General features: G+C 48.2%; 1 protein-coding gene across 1 annotated transcript in view; it reads right to left on the bottom strand.

The window, feature by feature from the left end:
* The window catches only part of GALNT18 (polypeptide N-acetylgalactosaminyltransferase 18), a 200,998-nt gene that overhangs the window by 163,513 nt on the left and 21,515 nt on the right, over positions 1–15,970 (bottom strand). Inside the window, exon 4 of the mRNA XM_011969938.1 lies at positions 12,946–13,112. Coding sequence (XP_011825328.1) covers positions 12,946–13,112 — 167 coding nt within the window. The remainder of the gene's footprint in view (positions 1–12,945; positions 13,113–15,970) is intronic.

Here is a 15,970-nt window from a genome sequence, read left to right as displayed (position 1 = left end):
AAAAAAAAAAAAAAAGGAAAAGAAACAAAACGAAACAAAATGAAACCATGCAAACTTTAATATAAAAAATACAAGTGCAATAAGAATCTTTGTGTCAATATGATTCTCAGGATTTGTCTCATGGCAGCCACCCCAAGACCAGGCCTAACTGGAACACCCTGCCACAGGCTGCCCTTGCCTCTCCTTCCTAAAATTCTATTTATGCCATGAGCTCTTGGGACATGAGCTCCTAAAATCATCTAGAACCTGGGCAGTCTGCATCTGTGCCAAATGAGGGCTGGAGCACCTGTCTACTTGCCTGCTATCATTCTCTGACTGCAGGAACCACAGCTGGCTCCCGGCTGCCTCCCTCTTGCAGAGCCTTGGGCCTCGTACTCGATTTGTTAAATGAATGCGTGACTGTAAGAGCAGAAGGGGTGCAAGTCCCCGTGGGCCTGAGCAGAGAGGAGAGACCATTCCTGAAAAAAATTGAGTTGGTTTCCCAATTTAGGTCTCCTGAGAGTCGATTAGGGCTCTCATTTTTGAAAGAAGAAAAAGCAAAAAACAGAACAAACAAACATCCCCAACCCAAACTGGCTTCCCAGTCACCACGGGAGAGAGCAGATTTCTGTTGCTATGCAGCATAGGTGAGCCAATACCTGCTGTGGGACCCTCAGACCCAGTCATTTGCACCAGTTTTGCCAACTCCTAGTGCTGTCTCTAGCACCACCTCCCGCCCTCACCATTCAACAATGAGGTGCTCATCTTCTGAAAGATAATTATGTAGGACAGATATGCGCAGCAGCTGGGGTGGCTACAGCACTTAACTCTCATCCACATGCTCCACATTTTGCTGAGCACTGAGACTCTGAAGTCACTGGAGGACACTTAGGTCACTGTATGGTTTGGGGCAGCCTTTCAGGAAATCAATTTCACCAGAAAGTATTCCATACTCCAGAGATTTAATATCAGTAGGAAGCATTTGAGTTTTGAACTTTTTAACTATTCAAGAAAGCAGAAGGAGGATCCTGGCATACAAGGAGTGCCCTGTGTTCAACTGTGCCTGTTGTCTGCACCTGAGTTTGTCTTTTCAAGCTGTTGAGAAAGATAGGCTGGGGGCCAAGAATGAACAAGGAAACTTTTCCTGCTGGCTGCACTGTGGCCCTCAGTAATGCTCCCTGGCCCTTTCTAGGGACAGCTTGATCCCAGTGGCTGGCAACAGGGCCCCTCAGAGGGCAAGAGACACCCCTCCTGATTCACCCCCACACTCAGCTCCAGTTTTGCGGATTTCCCCATTGACAGATGGTCACACAGCTGATCAGGGGAAGAAGGCCTTTTTTTTTTTGTATTTGATTCCTGCCAGTTTTATCAAAAACTGGTCACCTTGGCTAGTCCGTAAAGCAAAATGGTACAAAGCCCTCTTGCTGTAGATTGCTACAGGGAGCTCATGAGCAAAAAGAAGGAAGGCCCTTTGCCCTCCCAGGTGCTGGCTTTGGTCAGCAGGGTAGCATGTCGGGGAGTTCCTGATTCTCTAAGATAGTTTCCTGTATCAGGTAAAGGGGCCAAGAGGAGTGATGAGCTACCCACACCACTGCCAGGCGCAGGCAGCTTCAGCAGTGCAGCGTGCTGGGACCTCGGCAGAGTGGCTGGTGAGAGCAGAGAAGAGGCTGGCAACATACAGGACTAGAGCTGCAGAAACGGACTGAGTCCTGGGGCTGGTCCACAAAAAGGCATGTTTCTCAAGAGCCTATACACCCAGGCATCACTAAGGATGCTCATTTCAGGAGGAGCTTAGCAGTGGGAAGTCCCAGCCCCCATGATGTAGGAAGCCAGGCAGATCAAACCATGGGAGCACGGCCCCAGTTTGGTGGTACAGGGAACGGAGTCTAGCCCCTCAAGGAAGAGGATTGACCAAGGTTAGCTGGGAAGCTGGAGCCCAGCTAAGGGGATGAGGCAGGCACCAGAGCAAGATTCCATTCCACCAAAGAACAGCAAACTGACAGGAAAAAGAGGCAGGCCAAATGCAGGACCAACTCAGAGGCTGAGGAAAGCTGGGGTTGCTGGCCAGCAGGTACAGGGAAATCATCCCAGGCTGCTGTACCGCTGTTAAGTCAAGGCCACCCACTGGGAAGAAATTATACTGCTCTGCAGAGTCTCTGCAGAGGTCGGGACTGGCCACGCTGCTAGCACGCAGCACCTTGATGTACTTGTCCAAAAGGTGCCTTCTCCGGACTACCCAGTTAGAAAAGGCACTTTGGAGACAGACTCATACCGGGATGCATGATTTAGCAAATAGACAGCACAGACTTTATTTTAGCCCCTATGTGCCCCTGGCCTGGGTACCCTGGCATAGAATCATGTGAGGCAGCTGAGAGGTAGGTTCAGAAATGGACACAGTCAAATCAGTTGAATCTGTCAGATATCTATATCTATATCTATATCTATATCTGTATCTCTATATATGTCTATATACATAGAAACTTTACTTCCATAGAAACTGGCCAAAGCAGGGCCCAGGCCTGGGGTCAGGGCTTCAATCAACAGGGAGAGATGGTGTTCAATACCCAGAGTAGCCAGAAACTCAAGAGTCATATAAGTAAGAGCTTGGGAAAGTGCTACTGGACATCACCAGAGGAGACATAGCTGTGGCCATGCCCAAGAGGAACTCTCAGGCTTGGTATAGGATGTGGCAAGTAGAGGCAACCCCAGGCAGTAAGGGGCAATGATAAGAGAACCCAGGACTCAGGTGGTACTGGGCAGTGTGCACCCCAAGGTTGCTGGGTATTTGCTGCCAGTCTTGTGGGTGAGCCAGCCTAATTGCACTGGTCAAAGCCATAGAGGTGGGCAGTGGCAAGGAGCCTTAGGCTGAATGGGCTGACAGCCCATGTGCCTTGCTGTGTAAACACCTTTAAGCTGCCTGAGTCTTGGTTGTAATTTGATTAGCTATATGGGATTCTTTAAGCTCCATAAAGCACAATACTGTTGGACCATCCTTTTCCTCTGTGTTTTTTTTTTTTTTTTTAACTTTTGCAATTATTCCAGCTGCATGCAAAGCTGTTGGTAGTTTTACAGCCTGGAATGACTATCTCTTGTGTAGGACAGAATCTTTGAAACATTAAACAATGATTAGGCAGGCTCTGGGCCAAGGGATAATGGGGGTTCTGCAGGGGGTGGGGAAGGACCCAGCAGCTGGTGGCAGGCAATCCGGGGAGCTCTGATTCTATTTCATCACTACATTGACTTTCTTACCACAATTAAAAATAACAATGATTCACAGTTGTGCAATTATTTGTCATTCATCAGGATTTTGAAGGTGGCTCCAGGTAGCAGTGGGTGGTTAAAGAGGCTCAACTCATTGTTAGTGGGGACTGAAACACCACTGCTCACACAAGCACACACAAGCCCACGTGCCTATGTGGCTGCATATGCTGCTTATGCACGCACACTACTGCATAAGTGCACACACACAGGTCCGCATCCACCCACAAACATGCTCACACACAGACACACAATATACACATGAACACAGTGCTCACATGGATGCATTAACATATACATGTGTGCACACATGCACATACCCACTTGTATGCATGAATATGAACACATGGATATGCATGCAAGGCACACACACAACCATGTGTTACATGCATGTAATGCAATACACACGTACACAAGAAACATGTATGTGCGCACACATGAACAGAGTACTTGCATATACATGAAAAAAGATGTGAAGACATACACATGCACATACATGCACACTCACACAGGCATGCCTACTTCTCCCTATTTCACAGGGAATAGGAAGCTGCCTCCCTCTCACAAGGTGACCTAAAGCACGGCTGTCAACTGTTCAATTACCTCTCACCCAACAGAAGCCAGGAAGCCTCTAGGCAACCCATCTCTCCTTCTTACTGAAACCCCAGGCAAATCTCCAGGCAAAGCTCGAGGCTAGGACACAGACACACCCTTCTCTGAAGTTCCCTTTCTGTCTCCTACTTCACTGGTCCTGCTGCCCAACAGCTCTCTCTCCAGAGGGAATGGAGAAAAGGGATGAGGACAAAATTCAAATAAGCTGTTTGGAATCAGAGATCCATGGGGCACCAGAGACAAGCAGCCTGTTTAATGGTAAAGGGTGTAGGCTCCGAAATCAGACAGTCAAATCGCACCTCCATAACTCTGGACAATTTCCTTAACTTCTCTGTGTCTGCCTCCTTATTACATCAGGTGACATTGGTAATGGTCCATACCACCATCATATGGCACTAATTTATGTGAAGTACTTAAAATAACTCTGGCACATACGAAGTGCTCAATGAGCTGGGGATGCCTGGTCAGGACTCTTTCTATCTAGGGACACTGGGGGTCACTTGAGTCTCAGGATCAGGCCTGGAGAAGTGGGGGTCACACTCCAGCCCTGGCCAGAGGCAGCTAGCTGGGTGGTGCCTAGCTGGAAGCCTGAAAACCAGCCTGGGAAACCCTTCCTGGCCAAGCCTGCCTGCTGCCCCCAACAAAGTAGATGCAGGACCCCAGCCATCACTGTACCCAAGAGAGGGCCAAGGAGGCTCACCTACATTGGACCTGCCATTTTAGTGCATGTGGCGGTCATCCTGGCTCTGGTCTGCCCTCCCTGAGAAGCAATGGGGTGAGCTGGCTGTCAGGAGAGAACCAGAGAGGAGGTGCCCATGTTGATGCCTCCCAGGCTTCCAGGGGCAGGAGAGTAGAGGAGACACGAGGTCCAGGGCCAGCAGGCCTGGATGTGAATTCCTGTCCTAGCACTTCCTGGCTATGTGGCCTTGGGCCTGGTCCCTTTTTTCCTTTTTAGACTCTCTGAGACTTAGCTGCCTCATCTATGAAATGGAGATGGTGACCACATCTACTTCCCTGGGAGATCATGACTATTCTTTTGTCAACAAAATTGATAGAGTGACTACGATGAGTGGCACACTGGGCTAGTTATTGTTGGGGTCTTGAGATAACCACGATCATGTTCCTGTCACACTGGTCACCTTGGCTAGTCTGACCTAAACTACTCACTGTAATTTAGTGAGTCAATAACCAGGTAAAATACAGCAGGATAAGGAGGAGCCAGGGTGCGTGGGAGCACTGAGGCCTACCCCCTCATCCAGCTGGGGTGGTGCTGGGGGCAGAGCCATGGAGGAATTTCTGGAAACAGTGGTAGCAAAGCTGACTTTGGAAGTCTGGAGCTAAGCAAAGTGGGTGGGGTAGTGGAGGACATTCATTCCCAGCAAAGGGAGCAAACCAGAATGGGCTGGCTGTGGCCACCATGTCCACATACAGTGCAGACAAGCAAGAAGAAGTGCACGCTGGACAAAGCGATGAGACTGACTGTGCTGGAGGAAGTGGTCTTCTGTGGGAGTCAGAAGACCTGGGGCCCTAGCTCAGCTCTGCCATGCAAAGAAGTGGCACACTGGCAGGTTTCTGCCCAATGTAGGTCCGCAGTTTCCTCCCAAGAGCCAGCTAGGATTAATTGGCTGACCTTGGGTTCTGCCCATCTGATGCTGTTGTCAGGAGGGACAGTTTCCTTCTGCCCATCTCTTGAGGCCCGCTGAGTTGTATGCCTTCTCCTGGCAACGGATATGGGAGGTTTCTAGCAAATGTGACCAGTGTGAAGACTGGGTCAATGAACAAAGGAGATCCCTGGCCTGGGAGAGAGAGAAGATTCGATCCAGCCTTCAAGCACATGAAGTGCTGGGAAGCAGCCATTGCCTTGCTTGAAAGTGGCAGCAGGAGACAAGTGTCGGGCTGGATTCAGGTTGGGTGAGGCACTGCCAACCCAGAGCAGACAGACATCTCCAGGGCATGGGATTCTTAAAAGAATATTTGATATTACCATTGCTTTGATGTGCTTTTAATCACAAATTCAAATTAATTTTGAAATTTCAAGTGGCATAAAAGAAGGGTATGTGGTTTTTATGTTTATCAAAAGAGGACATGAGTTCAAAAAGGAAATAGAAATTGACTACAGCAAAGAAAACTTTTTTTTTCCCCCAGAAATGGAAGTGGCTGAATTGTGAGATGGGGCGAGGGAACAGCTGGGACAGCTGGTGAGGGAGCCTGAGCGGGTTTGCGCTCACTGGGCACTCGCTCTGTGCCAGGCACGGGGATACCTGTGCCACATGCACAAGCTCCCGGAGTGCTTAGCCAGGCACTCGGTGCAAAGCACGTGGCCACCAAAAACCTGTTGAAGGACTGAAAGAATGAAGCAATGAATGCCAGGAGTCAAAGGCAGAGATGCCTCTATTGACTGAAAATCCTGGTGCTTCCCTCCCTCTGGAAGTCTGTAGAGGCTGAATCATGCAATCCCAGCTAAAGACGTTGGTCCACTGGGATTTGCTGAAAAGTGTGGTAATTGAAACCAGCAGGCTCAGAGCTGTGCTCCCACCATTTTCTTGATTTGACAAGGAGGATGAGGAGGGGAGGGAAACATGGCCTTCGAGCTGCAGAGCAGGCAGAGCCTGGTCACTACTGTCAGGAATGCTTGTAGAGGGTGGGTAATGCAGGGAGGCTCAGGGTTGATCACCTGACTCTGAGGATGGGAAGTGAGTTCAGACCAGCAAGAGAAACTTACCTTCTCCTCTGCACTCCACCCTATATTTATGCCATATCCCTGGGATACAACAGGGAAGCTCCAAGGACCCTGGCCCAGGAAGAAACACTCCACCCAGTGGTGCCCGCAGCCAGAGGCTAGCTCTGGGGAAGCTGAGGCGGAGGCAGCTGTCCCGGGCTCCTCAGTTGCAGCACAGATGGAGGACAACAATTAGAACAGTGACTCACAAAGAATCAGAGTACCCTGCAGCTATGCTAAAATGCAGGTTTCAGGCCTTGCCCCAGATCTACAGATTCAAAATTATTTCATTAAATCCATATTTATTGAACAACTACAAATACCAGGCACTATTATAGGGGCTGGAGATGCTTCACGGGGCAAAATAAATGCCCCTGTCTTCTTGGAGCTTACACACTGGGGGAGGGAAATGTGCAAATAATTAGGGGAGAGTAAATGAGTGAGCACAGTATGTCAGATGGCATTTGGAGATACAGAGAAAAAGAAACAAGGGGTAGGGTGAGGAGTGACACGGAGGAGGGCTGCCCTTTAAATGGGGTGATTCACTGACAGCCCTAGTGAGAAGCAGGCATTTGAGTAAAGGCCTAAAGAGGAAAAGGAGCAAGTTGTGCAGATATGGAGCAGGGTGGGGGGAGGGAATAGAAAGAACATTCCAGATGGAGAAAGCAGCAAGTGCAAATGTCCTGAGGCCAGGGCATGCCTCGTATGAAGCTCCATATTATTCAAAAAATAAAAATTTAATAATATACAAACGGGGTCTTGCTATGTTGTCCAGCTGGTCTTGAATGCCTGGGCTCAAGTGATTCTCCTGCCTAGGCCTACCAAAGTGCTGGGATTACAGGCATGAGCCACCACACACTGCCAAATGTCCATATTTTTACCCAAGCTCAAATGCTAAAGTTTGAGACTGCTGCAGCAGAGTGACAGCGTGATAGAGCGGAGCCAGCCCCTGAAAAAGTGGAGCTTATTGAGGAAATTGCTAAGGAGACAGAGAACAGGGATTCAGGCTCCTACATAATGGCCACTTACAGAGCCTTCAGTCCCTAGCTTCTGAGTGAGCTAAAGGTCTAGAGAGGCTTGGAAGAAGAAAGCAGTGATTGACTGCCCTGTTCCTGTGTTTGAGGAAGCACAGGCCTGACCCAAAGCAAAGGTGTGGCCGAAGAGAGCTTGGGGAGACACGAGACGCCAGCACGCACGGAACTAGTAATAGAAACCTGGGAAGGAAGGTTTAGTAAGGAAGACATTCGGATGGCTCTGCACGGCTGCGTAATTTAGTTTTAAACACCAACATCCCTTCCATCATGTTTTCTCATTCAAGCCTCCCAGCAACCCCTGAGGTAGGAATTATACATCTCAATTTTACAGATAAGGAAAATAGGGTTCGCAGAGGTTAAGAACACACAGCTAGCACGAAGTCAGAAAGAGCTGGAACGGAAAAGCTGGCTGAATGCCCACTTCTGCCCTCTTCCCATCAAAACAGCTGTCTTTCCACAGTGGCTACTTGTCAGCTGTTATCATGATTATTGTTACTGTTGTTATTATTATCACTGTCATTTTAAGTCACCCTTGGCACCCAGAAGCTCACACAGAACTTTCACTCCGATTCCCTCACCTTATCCCCAGTGCCTCTGTGAGGCAGACAGGCAAGGCAGGGCCTGATGACCCATCGCGGCACAGAAGAAAACCTAAGCCCAGAGACCCACGGCCAGAAAGCAGCAGAACCGAGCCTGGAAACCAAGTCTTAGAACATTTCATCCCCACTTTAGACTTATCTGCCGAACTCCTCCTGGCAGAGACTAGGTCTGATCCGTCACCCGCTTCCTTCCCTTGGCCCAGGCTGGTACTACAGAAACGTTAGTTGAACCGAGCAGAGTTGGCCTGATTTGAAAAACATGAAAGTTTTGCGCGGAGTGAGATGGCCAAGAGAAGCAGCCCCCCACATGGAGCCTGCACAGGGTCTGGCCACAGCTGCTTTCCTCCAAGTCAGGCTGAGGTCCGAGGGGCCTTTAGCCATGTCCTAAGGCCAGAGAGCGGCCACTTCCTCCAGGAGCTCACTCTAGTGTCTCTTCTTCCCCTTTTGTGAGTTCAGCTCAGCTCGGGGTCAAGGAGCCCCATTCCTGCTTACCTCCCTGTCCCATTCCACACGGGAACTCTAGCCAGGGCCAGGCCCCTTCCCATCATGTCCGGCCTCCACTCTGGCCCTGTCGGCCATCAGGCACTGAGCCTGCTGCTATGCGTGACTCTAGGCACCCATCACCACAGCCATGTTACCTCCTGCTGCCTTCCTGTTCCCTCACAGGGCAGGACAAAGACGACTCCTTTATTTTCAGAGGCAATCCTTGCTTCTGTGTCCTGGATCCCATCTTCCTCCTCAGAGGCCCTGCTCCAAACCCTGGCCTCAGGTGCCCACCTCCCCAGACCCATTAAATCACTAGAGGTAAAACCTGGGCCCTGAATGTCTTAAAAGCCCTCCAAGTGATTCTAATATGCACTCAGGGTCTCGAGAACAACCTACCTTTAAGAAAAGAGAACTAGAACACAATAAAATACAATAGAATTGAATTGAACAGAACAGAACATAATATAATAGAAAATAGCAGAGTGCTTGGCACATTACAAGGGTAAGCATTGTTTCTTAAAAGTCATGTTCCCATCGTGTGTGTATGGGTGTGAGTGGGTGTGTCATCCTGGGTCATGATGTAACTTTATTTCTTGCTGTAGAAGATGGTAATTTTTAATTTTTATTTTTGGAAAACATTGCTCCAGTTCCTGCCTGAGCTTGTGATTCTCCTCTACAGTCAAGAATCCTCGAGGAAAAATCTTCCCTCACTGCCTGCTCTTTATCTTCATCTGGCTTCGACAGCCCCCATCTCCAACATTCCACTAAAGCTTCTGGCTGAGGTTTCCCAGGTCTGTCCCTTCCACACTCAGTGGCTTCTGCTCAGGTTCCTCATCCTTCCACCTGTCTGTAGGGTCGTGTGAATAGACAGTTCTCTTATTCCTGAAATTCTCTCTATCCACAGAGACTGTGCTGTCTTCCAGATTCTCCCGAGCGTTCCTCCTCTCTCACCTGCTAACGCTCTTCCTCCCGACGCCTACATATCTTACCCTCAGTATTCTCTCAAGCTTCTAACTTCCTGTTCTTTCCACTTCCATTTTGACTTCCTCTCCTTCCAGTCAATGGCTTTAAGTACTCCATGCATGAGACTCCAAATCCGTGTTCCCACATTTCCCCTCTGGGGCTCCTGCCACGCAGTTTGCTGGCTTATGTGCCTGCCTCCTGGAAATGGGTTAGAACTCAGGGAGGGTAATAGTGACAGGGATCAATTCACAGTCACACATGATGTGACCACTGCAGGCAGGCAAGGCAAGCAAAGGAGGATTTATCAACTGCATTTTCCAGAGAAAGAGAAACAGACTCTGAGAGGCTGAGGGACTTTTCCATGGTCAGTTATCATCCATGGTGGAGAGGGTTCCAGAATCTATGACTTCAGGCTTTAATCCAGAGCTCTGGCTCTTAACACTATGCACTGGACACCGAATATGTTCAAAAGTGAAGCCACATGTTATTCCTGAAACTAAAGCTTCTCTAACAGACCTGTGAATCATTAGGAATGCTTTCTAAGGCCAGTCTCAGTGGCTCATGCCTATAATCCCAACATTTGGGAGGGCGAGGCAGGAGGATTGCTTGAGTCCAGGAGTTTGAGACCTGCCTGCCCAACATAGTGAGACTTCATCTCTACAAAAATTACAAAACATTAGCCAGGCATGGTGGATGCAACTGTAGTCCTAGCTACTCGGGAGGCTAAGGTGGGAGGATTGCTTGAGCCTAGGAGGTCGAGGCTGCAGTGAGCTGTGATCGTGCCACTGCATTCCAGAGTGGGCAACAGAGCAAGACTCCATCTCAAAAAAAATCAAAATTAAAAAAAAGAATGCTTTTTAAAACAGCGATGTCTAGAACCCTCTTCGAACTCACTGAATTAGAATCTCCTAGAAGAGCTTTTTGTTTGTTTTAACTTAATATTTTGAAGTAATTATAGATTCACAAAATTGTACAAGAAGTTTTCATGTGCCCCTCACCCAGTATTCCCCAATGGTAACGTTGTACACAACCACAGCACAATATCAAAACGAGGCCACTGACACGGCTACAATCCACAGAGCTTGTTCAGCTTTCTCCTTATACAGGCAGGCACTGGTTTGGGTGTGCATATATAGCTCGATGCAGTTGTGATGACAAGTACAGCTTTGTGTAACCAATACCACAATCAAGATAGTTTACTGAACCATCACCACAATGCTCTAGAGATTTGGTTTTGAAAGTTCTTGGGTGCTGCTCGTCTGCATCCCTGATGACGGACTACTGCACCAGGGCATTGCTCCTGCTGCCTGCCTCTTCTGGGGCAATGCACCGCCATCCTCTAAATGACCCTGGCTTGAAACTCTGAGCTGTCATTGACCTCCCCGCTGTTGGCCTGCCTGCCCATGGCTTCTCAGTCAAATGGTCCAACAGATTTTTCCTTCATAATACCTCTCAGGCCCATAACTTGTCCCTGACTCCAGGCCTCTTGACTTCTCTCTACTGCTGCAATAGCCTTCTCATCCATTTCCCTTCTTCAAGATGCCCCAGCCAATATCATAACGCATGCCCAAATTCCTCCATTGCCCAGCTCTGACCCCGTCATTCCTCTGACCAAAAGCTTTAGATAGTTATTGCCATTTACAAAATAAAGTTCAAACTCTTTAAGTTCAAATAGGAAATCCTCTATATCTGATTCACTTTCCTTATCTAAATTTCTCAAACTCAATATCAGCCTTTTCCATATGGCTTATAGTCCAAATGGTATCCTTAAGGACATGATAAGGTTCTCACCATAGGGAAGAAATGAAAGGCTCTGAGATTTCTTCCTCCTAGTGCTCCATTCTCTTCTCTCTTGTTATGTGAGAAGTTGTGCCTCTTGCTTGGGGGATGTTTTCATCCTCGAATGCTGGTTCTTCCATGCTGTGCCTCCTTACAATGTAAGACGTGAGGAGGATCAGCAGGCCGAGGTGAAGTCCAGGGATAGAGTGTGTGGGGCAGGCTAGGCAGGCTGTCTGGCGTTAGTCACTAGGGGATGGGAGTTTTCTTAGGCATTAGTTTTTTGGGTCCCAGGCTAGATGATGGTAGGCAGCCATCAGAGACAGGAGCTGAGCCCTTCCTGTCTCCCTCGTGATAGACAATTACCTTTAAGACTATGTGGCCTATTTGCATCCTTGATGCCTTTTCCTTTCTTCATGTCCACGGAACGATGAGAATCAAATGATTCTCCAGCAGTGCCCTTCAGAAATTTCTAAAATCCCCTCACAGCACTGCTCCCACACTTCTTACCATATGATGATAAAATGAAAATGAAGATTCGCTTTCTCAGATTAAATACGTTTCAATTATCCAGTGTGTTTCAGCTTTAATTGATAACAAATCACAAATTGCCCATCTGAACTTCTCATTACAGCAACTGATTCACTAGGAAATTTACTACCTGACACCAGAGAAAGCTCAAAAGATAACACAAGCTCAGTGTTTCTGTGACACAGCGACCCAGAAGTCTATTTTGAGAAATCATGCGTTATCAGAAGTACATTCATATAAATGGTCCTGTCAAGAACACTGGTTTTTCAGCTGTCTCCAAATGTGGTCTTTAAGTCTGGAATGGTATATGATGGTACATGGGGGTGCAAAGAACCAGAGACCAAGAAATGTGCACCAGGGAGAAGAGGTGGCTAGTAGTGCTAGAGAAAGACAGTTAGTGATGTCATGGCCTCAATGAGGTGTTTGCAGGCCACCCAGGGCCTGGCTAGGGACAGATGAAACAGGGAACAGGGGATCCAGCAAAGAGGCTAGACATTTGACAGGTCTGCTGCTGTCACTGAGTTACATGTCCACTCCCATCCCCATCATCACCACCACCACAACCTCCATCACCACCAGCACCACCATCACCACCACCACTGCTAACATAACACCAGTGAACAATCTTCCAGGCAGAGGCTGAGGAACCCTACTAGGTGAAATGGTGCATCATGGAAAAGAGTCACTGGACATGTTCACTGTGTACATGGTAGGGTAGGATGTCAGGGCCTTCTATCTTATCATATTGCACTGGAATATGGGAGGGGAGAGTAGGCAGCCAGTGAGAAAAAGCCTAAGGACCAGACCCCTCTGGGGTGCAGAGGCCGTGCTCGGATGCAGTGAACCTTCCGAAGCAGTGGCCACCATGAATTTCTCATCTATACTCCAGAGAAAAAGCAGCCACAGACAGCCTTGAGCAAATGTGAACCATCGGCTTCGATGTCATCCAGGAAGCAGGGCTTGGGCCCTGGGAAGTTCTGACACTCACCGTTACTGCTGTTGTCATCCACCAGGATGATCTCCTTGAGCAGATGCGGGGGCGTGCGTTCAATGGCTGAGTGGATGGAGCGCAGCAGCACCGAAAGTGCTTCATTGACGAAGATGAACACGATGCTCACCTCCGGCAGGCTGTCAGGAAATGAGAGGTTACGGCACCTGCAAAGAATAGCCAAGCACTTAGATTTGCGAGCGACTCAGCTAGAGTCACCTCAGGAGCTGACCCACCCCGTGTCCTGGCTCCAGCTTTGCTGGAGGGCTCAGGAGTCCAGATTCTTCCAAGGGCCCCTTCTTTGATGCACTTAAGATGAGCCCTAAATGTCCAGCAGTAAGGCCCACAAGCATTGAAACCAGTTCACCCCACACCTGAGTTGAATTTGTCAGTGACTACGCCAGCTGAACAGTAATGCCATGAGCACTTAGGACAGCAGATGATAGCTGGCAGGTAGTCCCCGATTGTTTACTAGAAGAATGACTGAATATTTCTAAATCCAGTAGAATGGGAAATGCAACCAAAGTCAATTCGTAGTATTTCCAAAATGGCAGCCAACACCTAGGTGAGGCCAGACCTCAGGCACCCAGCCTCAGGAGACAAAGATGCCTCCTCCCAGAGGCTTCTACTGCCAGAATCTACTTCCCTTCACTCCAGAAGGCATACTGCCTGCGACTTCTCCTGCTTCTCGCTCATCACAGAAATCCAGTTTCCAGAACAGGGTTGGAGCTAGAAACAGTGTCAACATGAGGAAAAAGTAGAAGGACCAGGTCCAGTCTCATTTCACAGACGGGGAGACTGAGGCTCAAAGAGGTTGAGTTCCCACCTATGGCTGCATTCTCAGTCAGCTACCATGACAGAATCCCAACTCTGGTCCTCTGACACCTGCACCAGGATCTCTCCTTGAAGGAGAAATGGCCATGAAAGAGAATGCCCCTAACTGGTTCATTTCCCCCTAGCTCTGCTGAAACCCTGAAGCCATTTGGTGGTCTCTTGAGGACTTGAGGTATTCCCCATATGAAGAGGAACACAGTTCTGAAATCAGACCCCATGAGAGGCCAGACAATGGAAAGTGCCATGGCTCCTAAGGATAGTTCCCTCCTCCGCAAGCATAGTCTCTATGGGCAGGAGACCACTGCTGGTGCCCTTCCCTGCCTGACACTAAATGCTGTTCTAGAAGGCACTAAGCTCCCATTTTCCGTGTAGATGAATGAAAGAATGGAGCAGCAATCACAGCCTGTCCCAGGCCCTGGGTTTGGAGAGGAGGGTTCCCACTGAAGGCTCCAGGGGTTTAGGGCTGGTGACCATGTTCCATTGCTCCAGAGTGGGAGGTGCAGCCAGGTCAGAACATGCAATAATGAGCATAATTGCACGGGGCTTCTGCTCGTCGGTAATTAAAGTGTTGCAGAATAGGAATGGGCCTGCTCTTCTTTAATGAGGAAGGCTGCAGGATAACCAGCATTGAGCAATTTGGAGAAATCACCATGGGGCCCCAGCCTGCTTAAGAGCATGAGATTAATAAACTAAGATCAGCGTCTCTATGGTTACCAGAAATTTACAGAAACTTTTCCCATTCTATTTCCAGCTCTCCTTCTCTCTCGCCAGAGAGGAATGAGGGAAAGAAAGAGTTGAGTCTTTTCCCAAATCTACTTCGTACTTGTGATTTTAATAAAACCAAGTTAATAGATTGGTGTAGAATTCATTTGTTCGTGCATTTAATGGAATAGATATATATTGAGTATCTTCCTCTAGGCAGGTAGTCTTACAGGCACTGAGGGTACAGTAGGAAGTGGACACAGTCCCACAGTCCCTGTCCTTATGGAGCTTATGCTTTGACAGAGAAACAGATAAATATGGAAGAAAAAATACAATTTCATATAAGTGCTAAGATGAAAAGAAACTCTAGGCAAGAGAACGGGATGGTACCCTGGCAGCTGTTGTACGAGGAGTGGTCAGGAAGGACTCTCTGAGGAAGAGAGGTTGGATCAGAAACTTAAATGGCATGCAAAAGTGAGTCGTGCAAGGGTTCTGTGGGTCCAAAGGAACAGTGCTGTGGCTGAAGAGGAGGGAACCAGCTGATTTGACAATGATGAAAGAATGAAGGGAATAGAGAGGGAGGTGAGGGGAGGAACTTGAATGAAGGAGAAAGACTGGCATGCCTTCTGAAGTTCATCAGATCTTTTTCAACATTTTAGAAAAGAAAACTGTGAATACAATTTTCATAACAGCAATTAAAAGATTTGTGGTTGACAGTCAAATAAGTCCTCTAGCTAGTATTTATTTATGGTGATCAAGACCAGCAGCTGGGCTTTCCTTAGGCACGGAAACTGACAGAGATGAGTATTAACACACACACCATTTGTTAATTGCATTTAAAAAGTAATACCATATGTGGCCAAACAAATAGCACATGAATTCTTCTTTTATATAAAGTATAATAGACAGCTCCCAAGAAGGCCAGTGGATTGGTACAAGTTCACTGTCCTCCCTGCTAAACTCCACCAGCAATGAAGACTTTGCTTCTGTATCTCTCTGCACTTCCCCAGGGGGTCTGCTCTGCGTTCCCAGAGCCTCACTATCCAAATCTCCAGGGTGTTCAGAGATGGGGGTTAACTGTTTCCGCCTACTCTCTTCCCTTCTTAATTCTGAACATAGTGCCCAGTCTCCCCCATCTGAGGAAACCAATTTTAATTCCTCCCGGCAGCAGCCATGATGGTTTGAGCTGCCAGTCTCTGGAAGCTGGTCTCCTGATGGTCTTTCTCCAGGCAGAATGAAACGCTGTATTTGTTTAATAAGCTAAGCCCTGCTGATCACAATTTTCGCATGAAAGACTTTTGAACATACAGTTTTCCTAGGAAAACTCATTTGAACATAGCCGAACACACTTTCTAGGGCGTCACATTCAAACCTGTTTATTGTCTGCCCCGCTCTACTAGAATGAAGCCCCCTGACAGCAGGAACTTTGCTTTTGGACTGTGCTGTCTCCTAACCTTGGACTACAGTCTGGCACTTAGTAGGCACTCCA

The sequence above is a fragment of the Mandrillus leucophaeus genome, unplaced genomic scaffold, assembly GCF_000951045.1.
Source record: "Mandrillus leucophaeus isolate KB7577 unplaced genomic scaffold, Mleu.le_1.0 Scaffold920, whole genome shotgun sequence".
In the NCBI taxonomy this organism is placed as follows: domain Eukaryota; kingdom Metazoa; phylum Chordata; class Mammalia; order Primates; family Cercopithecidae; genus Mandrillus; species Mandrillus leucophaeus.
Note: the sequence above shows the minus strand (reverse complement) of the source record. Positions and strands in the feature narration are given on the sequence as shown.